This window comes from Mytilus galloprovincialis, chromosome 2 (genome assembly GCF_965363235.1).
Source record: "Mytilus galloprovincialis chromosome 2, xbMytGall1.hap1.1, whole genome shotgun sequence".
NCBI lineage: Eukaryota > Metazoa > Mollusca > Bivalvia > Mytilida > Mytilidae > Mytilus > Mytilus galloprovincialis.
This window is the reverse complement of record NC_134839.1, coordinates 76,187,028-76,208,322: the sequence shown is the minus strand read 5'-3', so window position 1 is coordinate 76,208,322 and position 21,295 is coordinate 76,187,028. Positions and strand designations below refer to the sequence as shown.

The following is a 21,295-nucleotide window of genomic DNA, read 5'->3' as shown; positions in this document are numbered from 1 at the left end:
TAATCTAGAATGACCAATTAAGCGAGGATTTTGACAATTCAAAACTTTTTCAATGAATTCCTTCTTTTTTGTTTTGTTTTATTATTGATCGAACCAAGGATGTTAAATGATCTCCTAAATCGAAAAGAAATCCACGAATTACGTATCTAATTTTTTTTTGTTGTAATCAGCGATCCACGAATTTACGTATACCACGAAACGTCTTTTTTTCTCTATCCACGAAAATTGATACCCACGAAAATAAATGAATCCACAGTACATCAATGATTTTTGTCTGGCGTATACTGACATATATATACAACACATCTCCTTTTATTCATACTATTGATTCATTATTATTTGTTTGATACCAATTTTTGTGGGTTTTGTGGGTACAGTTGAACCATGAATTCAAATGTTTAACGAACTGCATATTTTCAATGGGTTTTGTATGCAGAGATTGGCAAAACCATGAAATCAAATATCCACACAAATACAAGTTTTCATCAATCCATAAAATTTGATACCCACAAAAATATATATATCCTCAGTAGTTTAGTTTTTAAAAGTTGAACATAGAAGTGTATGTATCATCTTGATAATACCAAAAATACATCAATCTTGTTAAAAAAACTCCTTATAAAGTCTTTCTTATATCACTATTAAAGAACTTTGAAATACTAAAATGTATCTATCTGGTTGAATAGTATTACCTATGAAAATGGCATTGCTCCTCAAACTTACGTATCTCTAATGAAATCCCAGTTCTGATAGAAGAATTCTTTAGCCAGATATCTTCCAACTGAATTATCTGCCACTTGCATGATAACATAAGGAGCATCCTGCTTTCTGATCTCATTAGGGTCAGAGGTCATCTCTAATAATCTGAAAGAAGTCATACCCTGGTACATAGAAAACTTAATATGAATTACAAATCTTCTGTACAAAACTTGTTAAAAATGAGCACATAAGTAGCACATGTGAAGAATAATGAAGTGCTTATATAAGCAATTCAAACCTCAATTGAGCTTTTATTACAGAAAATTTGGACTGACACTATAGAATTATGATAGGGACAGAAGGCAAAATACAGCCTAAATTTAACATTAAACATTTTTTTTTCAAACTGTACATAGCTTTAATGCTTAATATCTTGCACAACTTAATAGACATCCTTTAGCATTTAATTAACTGCTACACAAAACTCCCAGCTACCATAAGTGTATGCCCTGGTTAGGCTTTGATAGATGAACTGTTTTAATTGTACCATATACAATTTCTTTTTACCTTAGATGTATTCATTTAATAATTCTTTCAATTTATGATAATTACTGAAATATAATCACTTAACAATAGCTTAAAAAATATTATTCTTGAATTTACTGTGCTATTTCAGTGTTAATGTTTCACAGAACAGCCATGTTTTATGTTGTATTACTAGGTATCTCCTCCATACATGACCTACTTGTTAATAATCCATGCTTCTTTGGTACACGACAGGGCAGACTGAAGAAGGGACTTTTCTGATACCACTGTAGCTATTTTGTACTGATTGAAAACAAAATTCCATTCCTCTATGCCCCCATTAGCCACTCCAGTACAATAGACTGTGCCTTTAATGTTGGGATTTATCCTAAAATATTACATTTCATGAAATACCATGTATATTTTTTTTAAACAAACAAAATATGATATCTCTGTGCTTTTTACTTTGTGATATGTTTTATTTCCCCTATACATATGTACAGATTATAACATGCCCTTTTCCATATTGGCCCTGGTATCATCCCGATATGGGTCGAGGGATGATACCAGGGCCAATATGGAAAAGACATGTTATAATCTATTTATCACATATTTAAGTTTTGCAGAGAGGAGAAAAAAGTTCAATTACAACAAAGTCATTGTTCGCCGTTGTCGTTAAGGACGCAATGACGTCACGTCATTTGGAATCAGGGCACAATATCAATATACTCTTTTTTGCCCCGGGCAATTTTGAGGTTATTGCATATGCAAAACCTAAGGTATTCATAACAAATATGTGATAAATACATTTATTTTATACATCAGCTGTTTATTTTAAACATTTTACAATGTAACATAGATTGAAGGGGAAAAAAAACACAAACAAAAAATTAACAAATGTAATGTGGTTCCAGAATTCATCAATTTCCCATTATGAAAAAGCAATTACTTTAATACATGCAACAAGTAAATTTTCCAATATCAAAAGACAAGACACTTATCTAAGTGGCCAATTTTAAAGAAGATGTACTTATAGAAGTAAGTACTGATTATCAGGTTGTCTGCATATTGATATTGTAAAATATCAGCTGTAAGTCACAATATGAAGCTTTTTGGCGAGTGAACGCAGTGAACAAGATAAAAACTAGAGGCTCTAAAGAGCCTGTGTCGCTCACCTTGGTCTATGTGAATATTAAACAATGGACACAGATGGATTCATGACAAAATTGTGTTTTGGTGATGGTGATGTGTTTGTAGATCTTACTTTACTAAACATTCTTGCTGCTTACAATTATCTCTATCTATAACAGTACTTTCTGTGGAAAATGTTATTGAAAATCTTCAAATTTTAAGAAAATTGTTAAAAATTGACTATGAAGGGCAATAACTCCTTAGGGGGTCAATTGACTATTTTGGTCATACTGACTTATTTTTAGTTCTTACTTTGCTGTACATTATTGATGTTTACAGTTTATCTCTATCTATAATAATATTCAAGATAATAACAAAAAAACAGCAAAATTTCCTCAAAATTACCAATTCAGGGGCAGTAACCTAACAACCCATTATCTGATTCATCTGAAAATTCCAGGGCAGATAGATCGTGACCTGATCAACAATTTTACTTCCTGTCAGATTTGCTCTTAATGCTTTGGTTTTTGAGTTATAAGCCAAAAACTGCATTTTACCCCCATGTTCTATTTTTAGCCATGGCGGCCATCTTGGTTTGTTGGCCGAGTTACCGGACACATTTTTTTAACTAGATACCCCAATGATGATTATGGCTAAGTTTGGTTAAATTTGGCCCAGTAGTTTCAGAGGAGAAGATTTTTCTAAAAGATTACTAAGATTTATGAAAAATGGTTAAAAATTGACTATAAAGGGCAATAACTCCTAAAGTGGTCAACTGACCATTTTGGTCATGTTGACTTATTTGTAGATCTTACTTTGCTAAACATTATTGCTGTTTACAGTTTATCTCTATCTATAATAATATTCAAGATAATAACCAAAAACAGCAAAATTTCCTTAAAATTACCATTTCAGGGGCAGCAACCCAACAACGGAATGTCCGATTCATCTGAAAATTTCAGGGCAGATAGATCTTGACCTGATGAACAATTTTACCCATGTCAGATTTGCTCTAAATGCTTTGGTTTCTGCATTTTACCCCTATGTTCTATTTTTAGCCATGGCGGCCATCTTGGTTGGTTGGGAGGGTCACCGGACACATTTTTTAAACTAGATACCCCAATGATGATACTAGAGGCTCTCAAGAGCCTGTGTCGCTCACCTTGGTCTATGTGCATATTAAAAAATGGACACAGATAAATTCATGACATAATTGTGTTTTGGTGATGGTGATGTGTTTGTAGATCTTACTTTACTGAACATTCTTGTTGCTACAATCATCTCTATCTATAATGAACTTGGCCCAGTAATTACAGTGGAAAATATTTTCTAAAAATTTACAAAAATTTATGAAAAATGCTAAAAATTAACTATAAAGGGCAATAACTCCTTAAGGGGTCAATTGACTATTTTGGTCATGAAACTTATTTGTAGATCTTGTTTTGCTGAACATTATTGCTGTTTACAGTTTATCTCTATCTATAATAATATTCAAGATAATAACAAAAAAGGGCAAAATTTCCTTAAAATTACCAATTCAGGGCAGTAACCTAAGAACGGGTTGTCCGATCCATGTGAAAATATCAGGGCAGATAGATCTTGACCTGATAGACAATTTAACCCTGTCAGATTTTCTTTAAATGCTTCGGTTTTTGAGTTATAAGCCAAAAACTGCATTTTACCCCTATGTTCTATTTTTAGCTGTGGCAGCCATCTTGGTTGGATGGCCAGGTCACAGGACACATTTTTTTAAAATTAAATACCCCAAAGATGATTGTGGCCAAGTTTGGATTAATTTTGCCCAGTAGTTTTAGAGATGAAGATTTTTGTAAAAGATTACTAAAATTTACGAAAAATGGTTAAAAATTGACCATAAAGGGCAATAACTCCTAAAGGGGTCAACTGACCATTTCGGTCGTGCTGACTTATTTGTAAATCTTACTTTGCTGAAGAATTATTGCTGTTTACAGTTTATCTCTATCTATAATAATATTCAAGATAATAACCAAAAACAGCAAAATTTCCTTAAAATTACCAATTCAGGGGCAGCAACCCAACAACGGGTTGTCTGATACATCTGAAAATTTCAGGGCAGATAGATCTTGACCTGATAAACAATTTAACCCCCATGTCAGATTTGCTCTAAATGCTTTGGTTTTTGAGTTATAAGCCAAAAACTGCATTTTACCCCTATGTTCTATTTCTAGCCATGGCGGCCATCTTGGTTAATTGGAAGGGTCACCAGACACATTTTTTAAACTAAATACCCCAATGATGATTGTGGCCAAGTTTGGTTTCATTTGGCCCAGTAGTTTCAGAGGAGAAGATTTTTGTAAAAGATTACTATGATTTACGAAAAATGGTTAAAAATTGACTATAAAGGGCAATAACTCCTAAAGTGTTCAACTGACCATTTTGGTCATGTTGACTTATTTGTAGATCTTACTTTGCTGAACATTATTGCTGTTTACAGTTTATCTCTATCTATAATAATATTCAAGATAATAACCAAAAACAGCAAAATTTCCTTAAAAATACCAATTCAGGGGCAGCAACCCAACAACAGGTTGTCGGATTCATCTGACAATTTCAGGGCAGATAGATCTTGACCTGATAAACAATTTTACCCCTTTCAGATTTGCTCTAAATGCTTTGGTTTTTGAGTTATAAGCCAAAAACTGCATTTTACCCCTATGTTCTATTTTTAGCCATGGCGGCCATCTTGGTTGGTTGGCTGGGTCACGCCACACATTTTTTAAACTAGATACCCCAATGATGATTGTGGCCAAGTTTGGTTTAATTTGGCCCAGTAGTTTCAGAGGAGAAGACTTTTGTAAAAGTTAACGACGACGGACGACGATGACGACAACGGACGACGGACGCCAAGTGATGGGAAAAGCTCACTTGGCCCTTTGGGCCAGGTGAGCTAAAAATGGTTAAAAATTGACTATAAAGGGCAATAACTCCTAAAGTGGTCAACTGACCATTTTGGTCATGTTGACTTATTTGTAGATCTTACTTTGCTGAACATTATTGCTGTTTACAGTGTATCTCTATCTATAATAATATTCAAGATAATAACCAAAAACAGCAAAATTTTTTTGGTCATGTTGACTTATTTGTAGATCTTACTTTGCTGAACATTATTGCTGTTTACAGTGTATCTCTATCTATAATAATATTCAAGATAATAACCAAAAACAGCAAAATTTCCTTAAAATTACCATTTCAGGGGCAGCAACCCAACAACGAAATGTCCGATTCATCTGAAAATTTCAGGGCAGATAGATCTTGACCTGATGAACAATATTACCCCCATGTCAGATTTGCTCAAAATGCTTTGGTTTTTGAGTTATAAGCCAAAAACTGCATTTTATCCCTATGTTCTATTTTTAGCCATGGCGGCCATCTTGGTTGGTTGGCCGGGTCATCGGACACATTTTTTAAACTAGATACCCCAATGATGATTGTGGCCAAGTTTGGTTAAATTTGGCCCATTAGTTTCAGAGGAGAAGATTTTTGTAAAAGTTAATGCAGGACGACGACGGACGACGACGGACGACGACGACAACGGACGCCGGACGCCAAGTGATGAGAAAAGCTCACTTGGCCTTTCGGCCAGATGATCTAAAAAGCCTGTGTGCAGCAGCTAATATTTTAATATATCAATATGCAGATAACCTGATAATCAATTTATTGTGCTGTTTTTGCCTTTTTTGGAAGTGTTTTCTTTGTTTCGCCAGCAAACCGTAAGATGACTTGATAAATTCAGGTCAAACTTATCAATGTTGGTTCAAACATTATGTTGTCACTGATATGTCCGAGTCAAAGTTATTAAGGCCTGTTAACATATTTGACTTCACAAAGCTGTGATATGCAATTTTATTTAGAGCTGAGCATAGTGATGTAGACAGATAAGATATATTTATCACATATATGTTATGAATACCTTAGGTTTTGCATATGCAATAACCTCAAAATTGGCTGAGGCAAAAATGAGTATATTGATATTGTGCCCTCTAAATGACATGACAATGGCCAACAATGACGGTGCAAAATTTTGGCATAAAAGCCTGGAGGCCGATATGGGAGTTTGGGGATGATACAAGGGCCAATATGGAAAAGGGCATGTTATAATCTATACATATGTCATCATACATTTGGTTTTTAGCTTTATGCAGACCTGAAATTATCTTAATGTTTCAATGTAATATGTCTCCTTTTAAAGATTTTCTGAAGCAATAACTCACACATTATTATCTGGGTTGTTCATCCACTGATTGAACAATGTCTTGGCTTGTGAAACACAAGATTCTTCTCCATATGAACAGGCTGCTCCGACAAATGTTCTCACTGCATAACTGTATAAATAGAGAAAGCAATATGGAAAACTACCAAATTTTAACACCTTCCATTCAAAATTATCCAATTACCTTTGCAATCATTTGGGGATAATGTTAGATTTTCTGTATCAAAAGTTGTTTGAAAAATCAAAGACAATAAAAAAGAAACCAAAATAAAACAAATAACCATACCATAATTTAATGTTTTCAAAGTAATAGAGTGTCTGTTGTATGATGGTTAATCAGTATCATTTATGTTCTAAATTATATCTAAAGCAAAGCTACAGAAAAATTAGTGGTTCTACAGAAACAGGCTTTCTAAAAAAAAAATCAGAAATAACATTACAATCAGAAGCACTTACATTTCCAAATGTGTCAGATTTGAAAACTCTAATTGATGTACATTAAATGGTGCTGAAACTTTGGACTTCACAAAGTTCTGAAAACATACAAAATTCCTAAATTATAAAGGATTTTTTTTCAACCATTTCAAACTAATGTATTTAGTAAATAATGAAGCATTGAAATCGTACATATTTCCTGATAATAATAAACAGCTGCGCCATGAGCGCATGATACGCCCATCGTCTTGTGTGAAAGTTTTATACAACAATCATAAATAGTTTCTTAGAAAGTTTTAAGCAATAACCAAATATTGATTTTGAGATATGACAGGACATATGACCGTCCCCCCCTCTTTTTTGTTTACAAAAAATCTAAATATCACTAAAATAAAATTTTGAATCAAAACCAAAAAGTATATAAATCTTTAGATTAATATAACAAAGAAGTGTGTAAAGTTTTAGGCAATAATCATAAATTGTTTTTGAGATACGGCGCGACATGTAAAATAAACAGCTGCGCCATGAGCGCATGATACGCCTGACGTCTTGTGTGGAAGTTTTAGGCAATAATCATAAATTTTTTTGAGATACGGCGCGACATGTAAAATAAACAGCTGCGCCATGAGCGCATGATACGCCTGACGTCTTGTGTGGAAGTTTTAGGCAATAATCATAAATTGTTTTTGAGATACGGCGCGACATGTAAAATAAACAGCTGCGCCATGAGCGCATGATACGCCTGACGTCTTGTGTGGAAGTTTTAGGCAATAATCATAAATTGTTTTTGAGATACGGCGCGACATGTAAAATAAACAGCTGCGCCATGAGCGCATGATACGCCTGACGTCTTGTGCGGAAGTTTTATGTAATAATCATCAATAGTTTCTGAGAAAGTTTTAAGCAATAACCATTTATTGTTTTTGAGACACAGGGGGACATGTGAACCCCCCCCCCCCCCCCCCCCCCTTCCACCCTGTTTTTTTTTACAAAAAACTCAATAACTCAAAAATAAAATTTTGAGTCATCACCAAAAAGTATACAGATCTTTAGATTAATATAACAAAGAAGTGTGTAAAGTTTTAAGCAATAATCAAGAATCGTTTTTGAGATACGGTGCGACATGTGAAATCAAAGAGCTGATAGTTCTGAGGTAGAAGAAGGTGAATAAAAGGTAACTTGAATTACCATAAAAGCAGCCCCACTAACCCAGCCTGCTATTTTCCATTATCGTTATGATGTATTTTTTTTCTTCAAACAAGAATATGTCATAAGTACATGGATTTCCCATCTGTACAATCATTTTCTATGTTCAGTGGACTGTGAAAATTAGGTAAAATCTTTAATTTGGCAGTAAAATTAGAAAAATCATAAGGAACACATGTGTACTGAGTTTCAAGTTGATTGGATTTCGACTTCATCAAAAACTACCTCGACCATGAACTTTAACCTGAAGCAGGACGGATGAACAGACCAGAAAACATAATGCCCATAAATGGGGTATAGAAATAGTAAGACTTGTTACATACCCGCCAACTTTTGAAAGTTCCCATGGGGTTTTTTAGTGCACGGCAACAATTTTAAAGGTTACAATTTTTAGCGGAGTATTTTGCACGATCTGGATTGTCTAGAAAAAGTGTTATATTTGTATAATGAACTTATATGCCCTTTTCTTAAGTCTGTTTGCATGATTCTAGTTAGTAAATTGGTAGAAAAGATGAACATGTAGCTAGCAGACCAGGGTTTATTTTCTTGTGTAAGAATATTAGATGCTTGTTGAAATTTCCAATTTTGAATTATGCACAAAGATGGACCTTTAACAGGTTGGGAACAACACTTCAAATAAGGGGTAACCCTCATTGGAAGAACATTAAAACCCACTGTAAAAAATGAGCACCTTTATATTCATATTATTTGATGAAACTTTTCCTAAAGAACTATGCATCTATCAAGTATTAAATGGTCAAAAGAATTTTGTGATGTTTCTAAACTTATATCTTCTTTATTAATTTGAACCCTCTATTAGAAAAGTTGTTCCAAATATAATGAATTTTCCCACTTTTGAGTTAAAAATCTTAAATTTTTTTCTTTTTTTTTCAACAGTAAAATGACCCCTTGTTTTAGGGACACTCCCTCATTTAAGGGACACCACTCATTATGGGGGGTTGTCCCAATCTGTTTGTTGGTCTTTCTGAAAAAGAATAGTACATTGCCATTTAAATGATTTAATAGAATACAAAAATAAAATATGTTACAACAAGTATCATGTCAATAAGTTAGTGAAAAAAAAAAACTATTTATTATCTTTATGGTAGTACTGCATCATTGAATTGTGTCAATCAGCCATGCTTTTATCCTTAAGCTGTGTAAGAACCTGCTTGCAGATTAAAATTCACATGTCATGTTCATGATTAACAACAAAAGTTCAAAATCTAGCATGTTAGAATAATCTTCAGAGAAAACGTTTTTGATTGGCTTATTAATTGATCATGAGAAACACATAATTTGATTTCGCTGAACACGATTGTCTTACAAAGGAACAGATGATTTTCACTAAATCGTGTTTTTTAACGATACCTTTAATATCAATATTTTTTAATAAATGCAAGGACGTATTATAAAACGTCCTTGATAACAGTAAAGAGAATGAACACAGTGCAAACGTACTATACGGGCGAAAGAACTCAGGATGAACAGACCAAGGGTGAACATGTAAACGGGGCGAGTTGTCCCAATACCAAATTCACGCATGCGTACTACACATATCTACAGTAAAAATATCCGGTTACAAGTAAACAAATAACGTTCATGTAGATGAGATGAAATCTAATAATTTACATAAATAAAAGGGTACATATTTACGATACTGATTGTTTTTCAATCCTAATTTACAAATTAAACGATTCAAATGCTTAATCATGTGTAAAAATCGGTGTAAGGAATCAGAAGTTATTATGAAATGGTAATACACAGAAACGAATGTGGCATACGGAGGCTCAAAGATTTTAAAGTCGGCACCATAGACCTTCAGAAGACTTGAAGTCTTCTTCCACCAAAAAAACACACCCCTGTTTTAGTTACAAAGTGCCGTAACTCAAAAAGTTTAAATCTTATTTTCACCAAAAAGTATACAGATCATTTGACCATTATAAGAAACAACTATATTAAGTTTCATGAAATTTGGATAAGTCGTTCTCAAGTTACAGTGCGACATGTTTACGCCGGACAGACAGCTGGACACCGGACATTTGTATACCATAATACATCACGTCAAAATTTTGACAGCGTATAAAAACCCTACCCCTTTTCTTAGAAAATTCTCAATAACTCAAAAATAAATTTTGAATCATCACCAAAAAGTATACAGATCTTTATATTAATGTAACAAAGAAGTGTGTAAAGTTTTAAGCAATAATCATAAATTGTATTTGAGATACGGCGTGACATGTATAAACCCCCTCCCCCTTTTTTACAACATACTCAACAACTCAAAAATGAAATTTTGATCATCACCAAAAAGTGTACAGATCTTAAGATTAACATAACTAAGAAGTGTGTAAAGTTTTAAGCAATAATCAAATTTTTTTTTGATAAACGGTGCGACATGTGAAAAAAACCCACTCCTGTTTTAGTTTCAAATTGCCTCAACTCAAAAAGTTTTAATCTTATTTTCACCAAAACGTATACAGATCATTTGACCATCATAAGAAACAACTATAATAAGTTTCATAAAATTTGGATAAGTCGTTCTCAAGTTATGGTGCGACATGTATATGCCAGACAGACAGAAGGACAGACAGACGGATGGACACCAGACATTTGTATAACATAATATGTCCCATCAAAATTTTGACGGGCGTATAAAAATCAAAAGGAACCAATTCTTGATATTTGCAATAAGGATTAAATACATAATAATAACTGATTTTTAAAAGATTTTATTACAGTGAGTATTGGATAAACTTATGAATGTCCAAGGGTAGATGTCAGAAGCTTTTTGCCCTGCATAACAAATAGAAAAGCCCTATGACTGTTAACTTTAAAAAATTGTTATTTCCCTTTAATATATAAATTTACCTTGAAATCACCAAATGTTTCTGTTTTTGACAACATGTCATTAACATATGCCAGTTCTCTTGTTGCAGCTGCCCAAGGGACATGATCCATTTCTTTATCTAAATAGTTCAGTGTCCCTAAGGCAATTGTTACTGGCAGCTCTTCAGCTCTGTAAATAAATTGGATTATAGATTTTTTCCCCAGTATGATGGATGTATACCCTATTATTCATATTTCCTACCAATTTACAAACACATTTTATTTGTTTGGTCTATATTCATGCAGGCTTTTCTGTGCAATATCAGTTGCATTAACAATTTTTAGATTATATTTTTATCCTTGGTAATTAATAGTACAAGCAAAACAAAATATTTAAAACATTTAAATAGAAGTAAAAGAGCACATAGGTTATAGAAAATGCAATATTAGTTTATTTTTCTATAGTGACTTGTCAGAATTTGACAAAATATCTTAACCCTTTCGCCGATGAGTCCCGGTTTACCGGGATTCACGCTTCAGACAGCTGACAATGAGTCCCGTTTTACCGGGATCGGAATACCTCTTTTATATTTCCCGCTCAAAACAGTGCAAACATGGGTTATCTTTCTTTGATGAATACCCGGATGAAAGTGTAAACATGGCGCTTCCGTTTGTTGAAAGCCGTGTCAAAATCAGAGGAAATTTACGGAATTTACGAGAATTTTAAATGAGGGAACATTTTTTTTGAAAGAATATGGAAGAATTGAAACCAAACTAGTATACTTTTTTGACATAAAATGTCGTTTTATGTACAAAACACTTGGAATGGACATTGTTCAGTGTGAGGAATTTGTACAGCCTCGTAAAATTTTTCAAAATTTTGCCGTTTTGGGTTAAAAAATTACGATTTGGTGTCAAAGAGCAGAATTTTGAGAATTTCACCTCAATAATGCCGAAAATTTGAAAATTTGAATATTTTATGAAGAAAAAATTATCAAAACATGAACAAAACTGTGAACATAGTGTTAGTGAAAGAAATAAATACATAAATAACTACAAACAAGTTTTTATTGACATTTATTATGAAGATCTCCCACTTAAGTTATAGTAGCCAGGGAAGCCATCATCTCAGAGTAGCTTCAGTCTGGGCAGCAATCGGTGAAAGGGTTAAAAGAAAGTTCAAATTTCACTAAGTTATAATTCTAATGTAATCAGGACTGATTGTCATTTTCAATGGTCAGAACATAAAAACTGATGACTTATTTCTTAAACATGTGCTTTTATTCTCAAAGATATGAATCTACACAAGATTTAATCATGTAAATTTAAACTTATTATGTGGTCATATTAGAATCTTGCGTAAAAATCAAACTCCAATGTAACTCACTTTGCAAGATTCCAGGCATCATTTATAATTTGGCCTCTGTTGACAACAGGAACTTTCTATCAAATAAAGAGAAAACTTTTTATATAAAACTAGAGGCTCTAAAGAGCCTGTGTCGCTCACCTTGGTCTATGTGAATATTAAACAATGGACACAGATGGATTCATGACAAATTGTGTTTTGGTGATGGTGATGTGTTTGTAGATCTTACTTTACTAAACATTCTTACTGCTTACAATTATCTCTATCTATAACAGTACTTTCTGTGGAAAATGTTAAGAATTTTAAGAAAATTGTTAAAAATTGACTATGAAGGGCAATAACTCCTTAGGGGGTCAATTGACTATTTTGGTCATACTGACTTATTTTTAGTTCTTACTTTGCTGTACATTATTGATGTTTACAGTTTATCTCTATCTATAATAATATTCAAGATAATAACAAAAAAACAGCAAAATTTCCTCAAAATTACCAATTCCGAGGCAGCAACCTAACAACCGATTATCCGATTCATCTGAAAATTCCAGGGCAGATAGATCGTGACCTGATCAACAATTTTACTTCCTGTCAGATTTGCTCTTAATGCTTTGGTTTTTGAGTTATAAGCCAAAAACTGCATTTTACCCCCATGTTCTATTTTTAGCCATGGCGGCCATCTTGGTTTGTTGGCCGAGTTACCGGACACATTTTTTTAACTAGATACCCCAATGATGATTATGGCTAAGTTTGGTTAAATTTGGCCCAGTAGTTTCAGAGGAGAAGAAATTTTCTAAAAGATTACTATGATTTACGAAAAATGGTTAAAAATTGACTATAAAGGGCAATAACTCCTAAAGTGTTCAACTGACCATTTTGGTCATGTTGACTTATTTGTAGATCTTACTTTGCTGAACATTATTGCTGTTTACAGTTTATCTCTATCTATAATAATATTCAAGATAATAACCAAAAACAGCAAAATTTCCTTAAAATTACCATTTCAGGGGCAGCAACCCAACAACGGAATGTCCGATTCAGCTGAAAATTTCAGGGCAGATAGATCTTGACCTGATGAACAATATTACCCCTGTCAGATTTGCTCTAAATGCTTTGGTTTTTGAGTTATAAGCCAAAAACTGCATTTTACCCCTATGTTCTATTTTTAGCCATGGCAGCCATCTTGGTTGGTTGGCCGGGTCACCGGACACATTTTTTAAACTAGATACTCCAATGATGATTGTGGCCAAGTTTGGTTAAATTTGGCCCAGTAGTTTCAGAGGAGAAGATTTTTGTAAAAGTTAACACAGGACGACGACGACGACGACGGACGACGGACGACGACGGACGACGCCGGACGCCAAGTGATGAGAAAAGCTCACTTGGCCTTTCGGCCAGGTGAGCTAAAAACATAACTAACAATCTGTCATATTTCAAGACGAGACAGTTCTGCAATAAATTTCATATAATCTGTTTTTACAGAATTATTTCCAATACTCTGATTCATGTATCAAATATTGATGATTTTAAATTGCTTACAAAACTGCTGAAAAATGTTTTCAGAATCACAAGCTCACAAAAAGTATGTATATATATACCCTGTCATCTTGCTTGAGTACCTATGAAAGCATTTCAGTCTTGTGTGATGTACACTTTGTAATCTTGCTTCAGTGTGTGCATTTTAGTTCTGTTGTATATGGCTTGTGATAAAATTATCATCAGTGTGTGTTTGAATTCCTTCAAGCCCTTTGTAATATACCGGTATTGTTATACATAATGTGGGAAAACATCCTCAAGTTTATCATTATATGTACCTTGTGATCCCATTTTCAATGTTTTCAAATTCTATGTTATACATGTTTATACCTTGTGATCCAGCTTCAGTACGTTTATGAGAGCATTCCAGTTTTGTATATCATAATTAACTCTATAGACACCATACTGTTGTAGATTAAATAGGTACCAACTGTTCTCTGAGGTAGGTATTTTCTGGTCAACTATTTCTGTTAAATTAATATCTAACAGTTACAATCTTGAATACTATAACAATTGATCTAGATAGATTACTCTATGGTGCAAGTGTATGCTGAATATTAATGGGTATTTCGAACAGTTGAAATGATAATTTCATACAATAATAAGGTGAGCACTGACCATGTTAGACAGGTGACTGCTGAAAAGGAGTTAAGTTATAGAGAAAAAGATTTTGATGGTCTGAAGGTGACCTTTAGAGACAGATGACCACTAAAACTAGGTGACCATTAAGGCAGGTCTTACTGTTTTACAATTTTTTATGAATCTTAGATCTAAATATAAGTCTTTGAAGAATGCTTAAACTTATTGAGAGCTATCTTATATTGATTTAAACAAATTATATATACTTCATATGAACTAACCTTGTGACTGAGAAGTAAGCCATTTAACACTATCTCCAGGTTTATCAAAGTTCATTTCACTACTCGTAGTATAAGTGAGAGGTATCTTCCATATGTAGCTGTAATTAAAATGATATCTTAATTTATAAAACTTGTAATAAATATGGCCATCAAAAAGTAATAACTATCATAAAACATTTTAAAAACACATTTCGATAAATTATGGAAGCCTTTCACTGACTCTTTTACAAAGTAAATTTCTTAGGCAGAAAGTTTCTAAAAGTTTCTGAAAATTTATGATCCTTTACTCTGTCAAACCAAATAAAATTGAAAAAATTGAATAAAGCAGCTTATAAATTATATATCTGATTGCTGTTAAAATACTTTATAAATTATATATCTGATTGCTGTTAAAATACTTGTTATTCCCTTTCATGTTCATGTAACTTACTTGAATGGAGACTGAAATTTTTCAGTTGTGTTTGAGTCTTTGTTAAAAAGAAATCTTTTCTGTTCTACTATCAGACCAGTTTTTGTTCTGTTCACCATGACAACAGGATAGTTCATTTGAAGTATCCATGTATCCATGATATCCTTTACAGTATATGGGATTGTTTTTCCTTCCTCTTCAGCAACCTAATTTAGATAATTATTTAAGAGATATCAATTGACAACAGAAACATATTACTTACTGTGAGAATAGTAATTGTTCTATTTGACTCATGAAATAGTGTAACATGAGTCAATTGCATTAAAGCCACATTCTACATACATGATTTCATAATCTTATTTTCACCACGGTTTTGTAACTTGTCTGTTGATAAACCATTTTGGTCATGTACTCATGTATATCTTACTTTGCAGAACATTATTGCTGTTTACAGTTTATCTCTATCTATAATAATGTTCAAGATAATAACCAAAAACGGAAAAATTTCCTCAATATCATCAATTCAGGGGCAGCAATCCAACTACAGGTTGTCTGATTTGTCTGAAAATTTCAGGGCAGATAGATCCTAACCTGATGAGCATTTTTTTAGTCATGTCAGATTTGTTCTAAATGCTTTGGTTTCAGAGATATAAACCAAAATCTCCATTTTACACCTATGTTCTATTTCTAGCCATGGTGGCCATCTCAGTTTGCAGGCCAGGTCATCCAACACATTTTTTAAACTATATACCCCAATGATGATTGTGGTCAAGTTTGATTAAGTTTGACCAAGAAGTTTCAGAGAAGTTTTTTTTTAGAGTTACAGAACGACAATGACTATGTCTGATGACAAACACCAAGTGATGAGAAAAGATCACCTGGCCCTTAGTGCCAGGCCTAGGTGAGCTATAAATGGGATACGTCTAAGGAAGATTTAAAAACAAACCTTCTGTAAAGCTTTCCATAAATCTTCATGTACAGCATTTTGGTATTTCAATCCTTTCAAGTAATTCTGAAAAAAGTTACTTAACTGATGAATTTACAGAAATAATTCTTAACATTTCTTTTTATGCAAATTTAACATTAACACTAGATTTTTTTTTTAAACCTCAGAAAACATTATTGTTTAATATTAGTGTTGAAGAAATGATACCGTCTTGAGTTAGTTGAACAAAAAGCATAAGCAGCTTAGAACCCAAAGTTATATTTCATACTGGTCATCTTGATAAACCCAAGATGTTTTGATACAGTTAAAATACTTATTATGTAATCAATGATAAAAGATTCTGCTGTTTGTCAATTACATTGCTGGTCTTAATCATGGCATAAGCATTATTTTCAATGTTCTTTTTGGTCCTGAATCTATATACACATGCAAGTACTTACAATAAGCCCATGTCTAAATGTTTCCTCTCCAAGTACATATCTTATCATCCTGATTACTGATCCTCCCTATAATTAAAGTACAGATTATTAATCTTATTTTTACTAAAAAGTACTCTGAAGATATTTGACAGGAGCATTCAATTCAACATTTTGATATCTTTCTCAAATATAGTCTCCTGAAAAGAGGGTAAAATCTTACACTATATAGAAACATATTTCCACCAATTTATCACCTTTTATCCAATATAAGACTATAAGCATGCTAAGTAATTGCTTGTCCTCTTACTGACAAATTACTGTTGAATTAGTGCATATTCATATAATAAAGAATATGAAAGCTAGTTGTTTTAGAGTTCATTTAAGAATTGAATGCTTCTTTTTTTAATTTCATTGGGGTGTAAAAGCGTTGACCAAAGTACATTTTGTATGAAGCTTGGAATCGCTTCATCTTAAAAAATGAGCGTACGGTCAACGCTTTTACAACCATATAAAGTTACAAAAAAGCATTCAATACTGAACTAGGATCATGAAAAAAAGGATTTTATCAACTTTTTATTTAATTTACCTGTGCACTTTATTGTGGGACCTTCATGACCTTGTGTTATCATGAATGATAAATTTTATTGTGTAATGAAGTTGATTAAGGAATAATGACAGATTGCAGCTAGCCAATCAGAATAATGTCATCTAATGTAATTATTAATGATTGGATTCATTTAATTTTTCTATTATCAGAAATTTAAAACAAAAAAATAGGTAAAAAATCAAAGAACAAGTGAAACTGCGAGCTACTGCTCACTGATGATACCCCCGCCGCAAGTGGATAATATTAATAGTGTAAAAATATGCAAGTGTTCGGTAAACAGGAAGTTGTCAAGTGATGAATCTGAAAACGCATCACACGATATAGCTGACTTATATAAATCCTGAAACCAAATTTCAGAAATCCTTGTATTGTAGTTCCTGAGAAAAATGTGACTAAAATTTTCAACTTGGCTATCATGTGTAAAATCATACAAGTGTTCGGTAAACAGGAAGTTGTCGAGTGATGAATCTGAAAACGCATCACACGGTATAGCTGACTTATATAAATCCTGAAACCAAATTTCAGAAATCCTTGTATTGTAGTTGCTGAGAAAAATGTGACGAAAATTTTCAACTTGGCTATCATGTGTAAAATCATACAAGTGTTCGGTAAACAGGAAGTTGTCAAGTGATGAATCTGAAAACGCATCACACGGTATGGCTAACATATATAAATGTTGATACCAAATTAAAGAAAGGGTGGATGTGTAGTTCCTGAGAAAAATGTGACGAAAGTTTCATGGGACGGACTGACTGACGGACTGATGGACGGACGGACGGACTGATGGACGGACTGACGGACGGACTGACAGACAGAGGTAAAACAGTATACCCCCCCTTTTCTAAAGCGGGGGTATAAAAACAATGTGGAATAAGTTCTACAATAAAATAAACATCAAATATTTCCTAAAATGGTTTAAAAAGTTGACATTCATCTATGCTACATGGATCTAGTTTACTTTCTTACCTTGCTGTAAGATATTTTATCAAATATTTCATTGATCTGGTCAGGATTTTCAACAGGAACATAAATTGGATGTGAAGATTTAACACTGTCAAACTCAAAAGCATCATACATGTCTCCAATAGGGAAAAGGTCAAACTGTCAAATAAATTAACAATAAAGCATGTTGAATATTATATCTTTACTATTGATGTCTGTGAAGAGAACTTCTAATTTCTATCAATAACTGGCAATGACATAACTTAGTAATGCATGAAATAAAAATAGATAGCATTTTTTTTTTATTCATTGCTTTAAGTAGGTAACAGAATGGTCAGACAATACTCAGTAGAATTAACAATTAAGGAACTTTTAAACTCAATTAAAACTCATAAAATAATAGATAAGTTGTTGAAACCAATTGTGCTTGATAGGCAAAGTAGCTTTAAACCTTTTTTTAACACTATTATAGTACTTGTCTAAGATATTGCTGATATTAACCTATTTTAAGATTTATAAAAATCTGGCAAGAATTGTACTAGTGAGTCAGCGCTTACAAGACCATTTTCCATAAATTTAATATTTCCAAGGGGCATAACTCTTCTTTTTTTTTAAAGTTGATTATCCACGATTATAAAACTTGTCCAAGATATTACCAATATCACATATACTATAAATGTTATCAAAGAATTGTACCTGAGAGAGCACTAACAACATTGGACGAACTGACACAGTGATAGATGGACGCCTGGTATTTCCATGCCCCCGCAACGTGTTAATTATGTAGGGGACAACAACACATTACCCAGGGGACAATGACAATATTCCTGGTGATGCATGAACTAATTTTGATTATACAATGGTTATCTTAAAACAGAAGATAAACAGGGATTTCCCTTGAAATTGAAGTAGTACCGGTAGGCTAAAATTAAAAATATAGGCGTCTGAAACTACGGCAGGGGGTCTGGGGGCCGCTGAAGGCGCCCAGAAGCTCTGGCATTAATAGAGCAAAATCCTGCATTCTCGCAATCTCCTGGCACCTAATTTCATCTTTCAAATGACCATTTTTTAAGTATGAAATTAAAGGAAAAAAAAAATCTTAAAGAAATTTCATTTTTTTTTTATGTAATGGTTTTTTTTTATTTTCTTTATCTTATGCTTAAAATTCATTTGCTTTTATAGTTTTATTTACATAATAATCCGATTTGTTAGAAATCTTGATCTATTTATTTTACACAACTACGTGCATTTGTAAACAAATGACTCCCCTTTTTTCTCCAAAGACTGTTACGCGTATTTAAATCATAAAATTATTTCTCAAGCATTGAAAGAAAATTTATATATCCTCTGATTTTCTTTTTTTGTAAACTGTTCAATAACTTGGATACATAAATCATTTGGAAATGTTATTTATTTGTGGTGGAGTTGACAATATTCTACTTTCGTTTTTGACCTTGATTCTCTGAACACCACGTGGCTTTGAAAATGAACTTCAAAAGATACTGTTTTCCAGATTCTGAACAACACGATCTACTACACTTTCTTTTTTTTGACTGATATTATTCCATAACATAAAATTGTCATCTTATCTGATTGTCTTGACATTCTATTAAAGCCAAAACCAACATGTTAGTGACCATCGGACCATCTCTATTGTTGTCGTCCAATGACCACCGGAACGTCTCTCTTGTTATCTTTGAACAGAAACAATGCATTCTGACTTTAAATAGACAACTAATCAGTGACCTGAATTCGTGTGAACTATATTTAGCCCAAGGAAAACACTGACTTTTCATCTTTGTTAATCGTGATGGCAACTTTGCGACAATACGTCTCTTGGCTGCCTGTAAACTTTTTTTTGAATTTATATTTTTGTCAATGAAGTAGCCCGCACTTGAAGCCACAGTAAACGGCGGAAATCTGCCTTCTACCGGCTACTTTAGAAAGCCCTGGATAAACAACAGTGATTACCATATTCCAATCGGGATGGACATGGTCAGTTCCCATATACTGTACAAAGGTAGCAAATCCCTCATTCAACCAAAGATCATCCCACCATTTCATTGTTACAAGGTCACCAAACCACTGAAAACAAATAAAATATGTGTGGAAAATACATTAAGAAATTCAAGGGTTTGTTATACAGGCATAATACTTCAAACTAATGAAAAAATTTTAAAAATTATTACAAGCACATCCTGAACAATAACATACTTATAAAAAAGAAACTTATCCTGCTATCTTTTAGACCAGCACACTCAGTTATATAATTAAGTACAAGCTGACAAGGTAACAGTCCTCATACAGGCTTGAACATTCTTAATTTCAAATACAAAACACTTGACAAGAAAGTTCCAGTGTTTTTTTTTCACTGTAAAACAAGATTTTGCCACCATACATACTTGATGGGAAAGTTCATGGGCTATCGCTGATGTAACACGGGCTAAATTATCTTCTGTTGATATCTTGTCATCATACAACATGGCTGTCTCCCTGTAAGTAATTAGGCCCCAATTCTCCATAGCACCAAGAGGATAGTCTGGAACTGCTATCATATCTGAAATTTGAAGTCAGATCTTTGGATTAAACAATTTTCTTATCTTAATCTGTCAATAACATTTTTTCATAGTAATGATATAAGGTCTGTCAAGAAAAGAAATTTGCTGAAATATGCCTTTAGATTATCCAATTTTGTATTCCTTATTTTATAGGTTTTAAACAGTGCAGTTGCAAAAGAGAAATGAAAAGCAGTCATTACAACTTTTATCTTCAAGCCATTTCAAATCTCCCTGGATTTCTAAAAAATTAGTTGTTACAAAAAACGGCTTGCCTAATTATTTTCTAGGTGGTTCTAATTTAGAGTTTGAAAAAAATATTGAATCCATAAAGTTTATCATACAAACAATAAAAGCATTAAAAGAAAGGGACTATACTGATCCTCTAAATACTAATCTACAAAATACCACTTTGATCATGAAAAATGACATCCATCATCTTACCTTGCTTTGGTAAAGGAAAGGAAATGTTGAAGTACTCTTCATAGAAAGTTATCACCTTAGTACCAACATTCAAGGCCTCTGTTGTTTGAAGGACAGAATTTGGTTGGGCCCAAACTCCATACTTAAAAATAAAGAGCAAAATT

The 21,295-nt window shown here is 33.0% G+C and overlaps 1 protein-coding gene across 1 annotated transcript in view; it reads right to left on the bottom strand.

The window, feature by feature from the left end:
- LOC143064420 (uncharacterized) overlaps positions 1-21,295 on the bottom strand; it is a 135,894-nt gene that overhangs the window by 65,862 nt on the left and 48,737 nt on the right. Inside the window, exons 5-19 of the mRNA XM_076237236.1 lie at positions 21,153-21,273; positions 20,556-20,710; positions 20,125-20,238; positions 18,178-18,312; positions 16,626-16,691; positions 16,186-16,251; positions 15,261-15,445; positions 14,831-14,928; positions 14,301-14,437; positions 12,462-12,517; positions 11,117-11,264; positions 7,061-7,137; positions 6,606-6,716; positions 1,445-1,612; positions 724-864 (exon numbers count right to left, since the gene is read on the bottom strand). Of these exons, the coding sequence (XP_076093351.1) occupies positions 724-864; positions 1,445-1,612; positions 6,606-6,716; positions 7,061-7,137; positions 11,117-11,264; positions 12,462-12,517; positions 14,301-14,437; positions 14,831-14,928; positions 15,261-15,445; positions 16,186-16,251; positions 16,626-16,691; positions 18,178-18,312; positions 20,125-20,238; positions 20,556-20,710; positions 21,153-21,273 (1,778 nt within the window). The remainder of the gene's footprint in view (positions 1-723; positions 865-1,444; positions 1,613-6,605; positions 6,717-7,060; positions 7,138-11,116; positions 11,265-12,461; positions 12,518-14,300; positions 14,438-14,830; positions 14,929-15,260; positions 15,446-16,185; positions 16,252-16,625; positions 16,692-18,177; positions 18,313-20,124; positions 20,239-20,555; positions 20,711-21,152; positions 21,274-21,295) is intronic.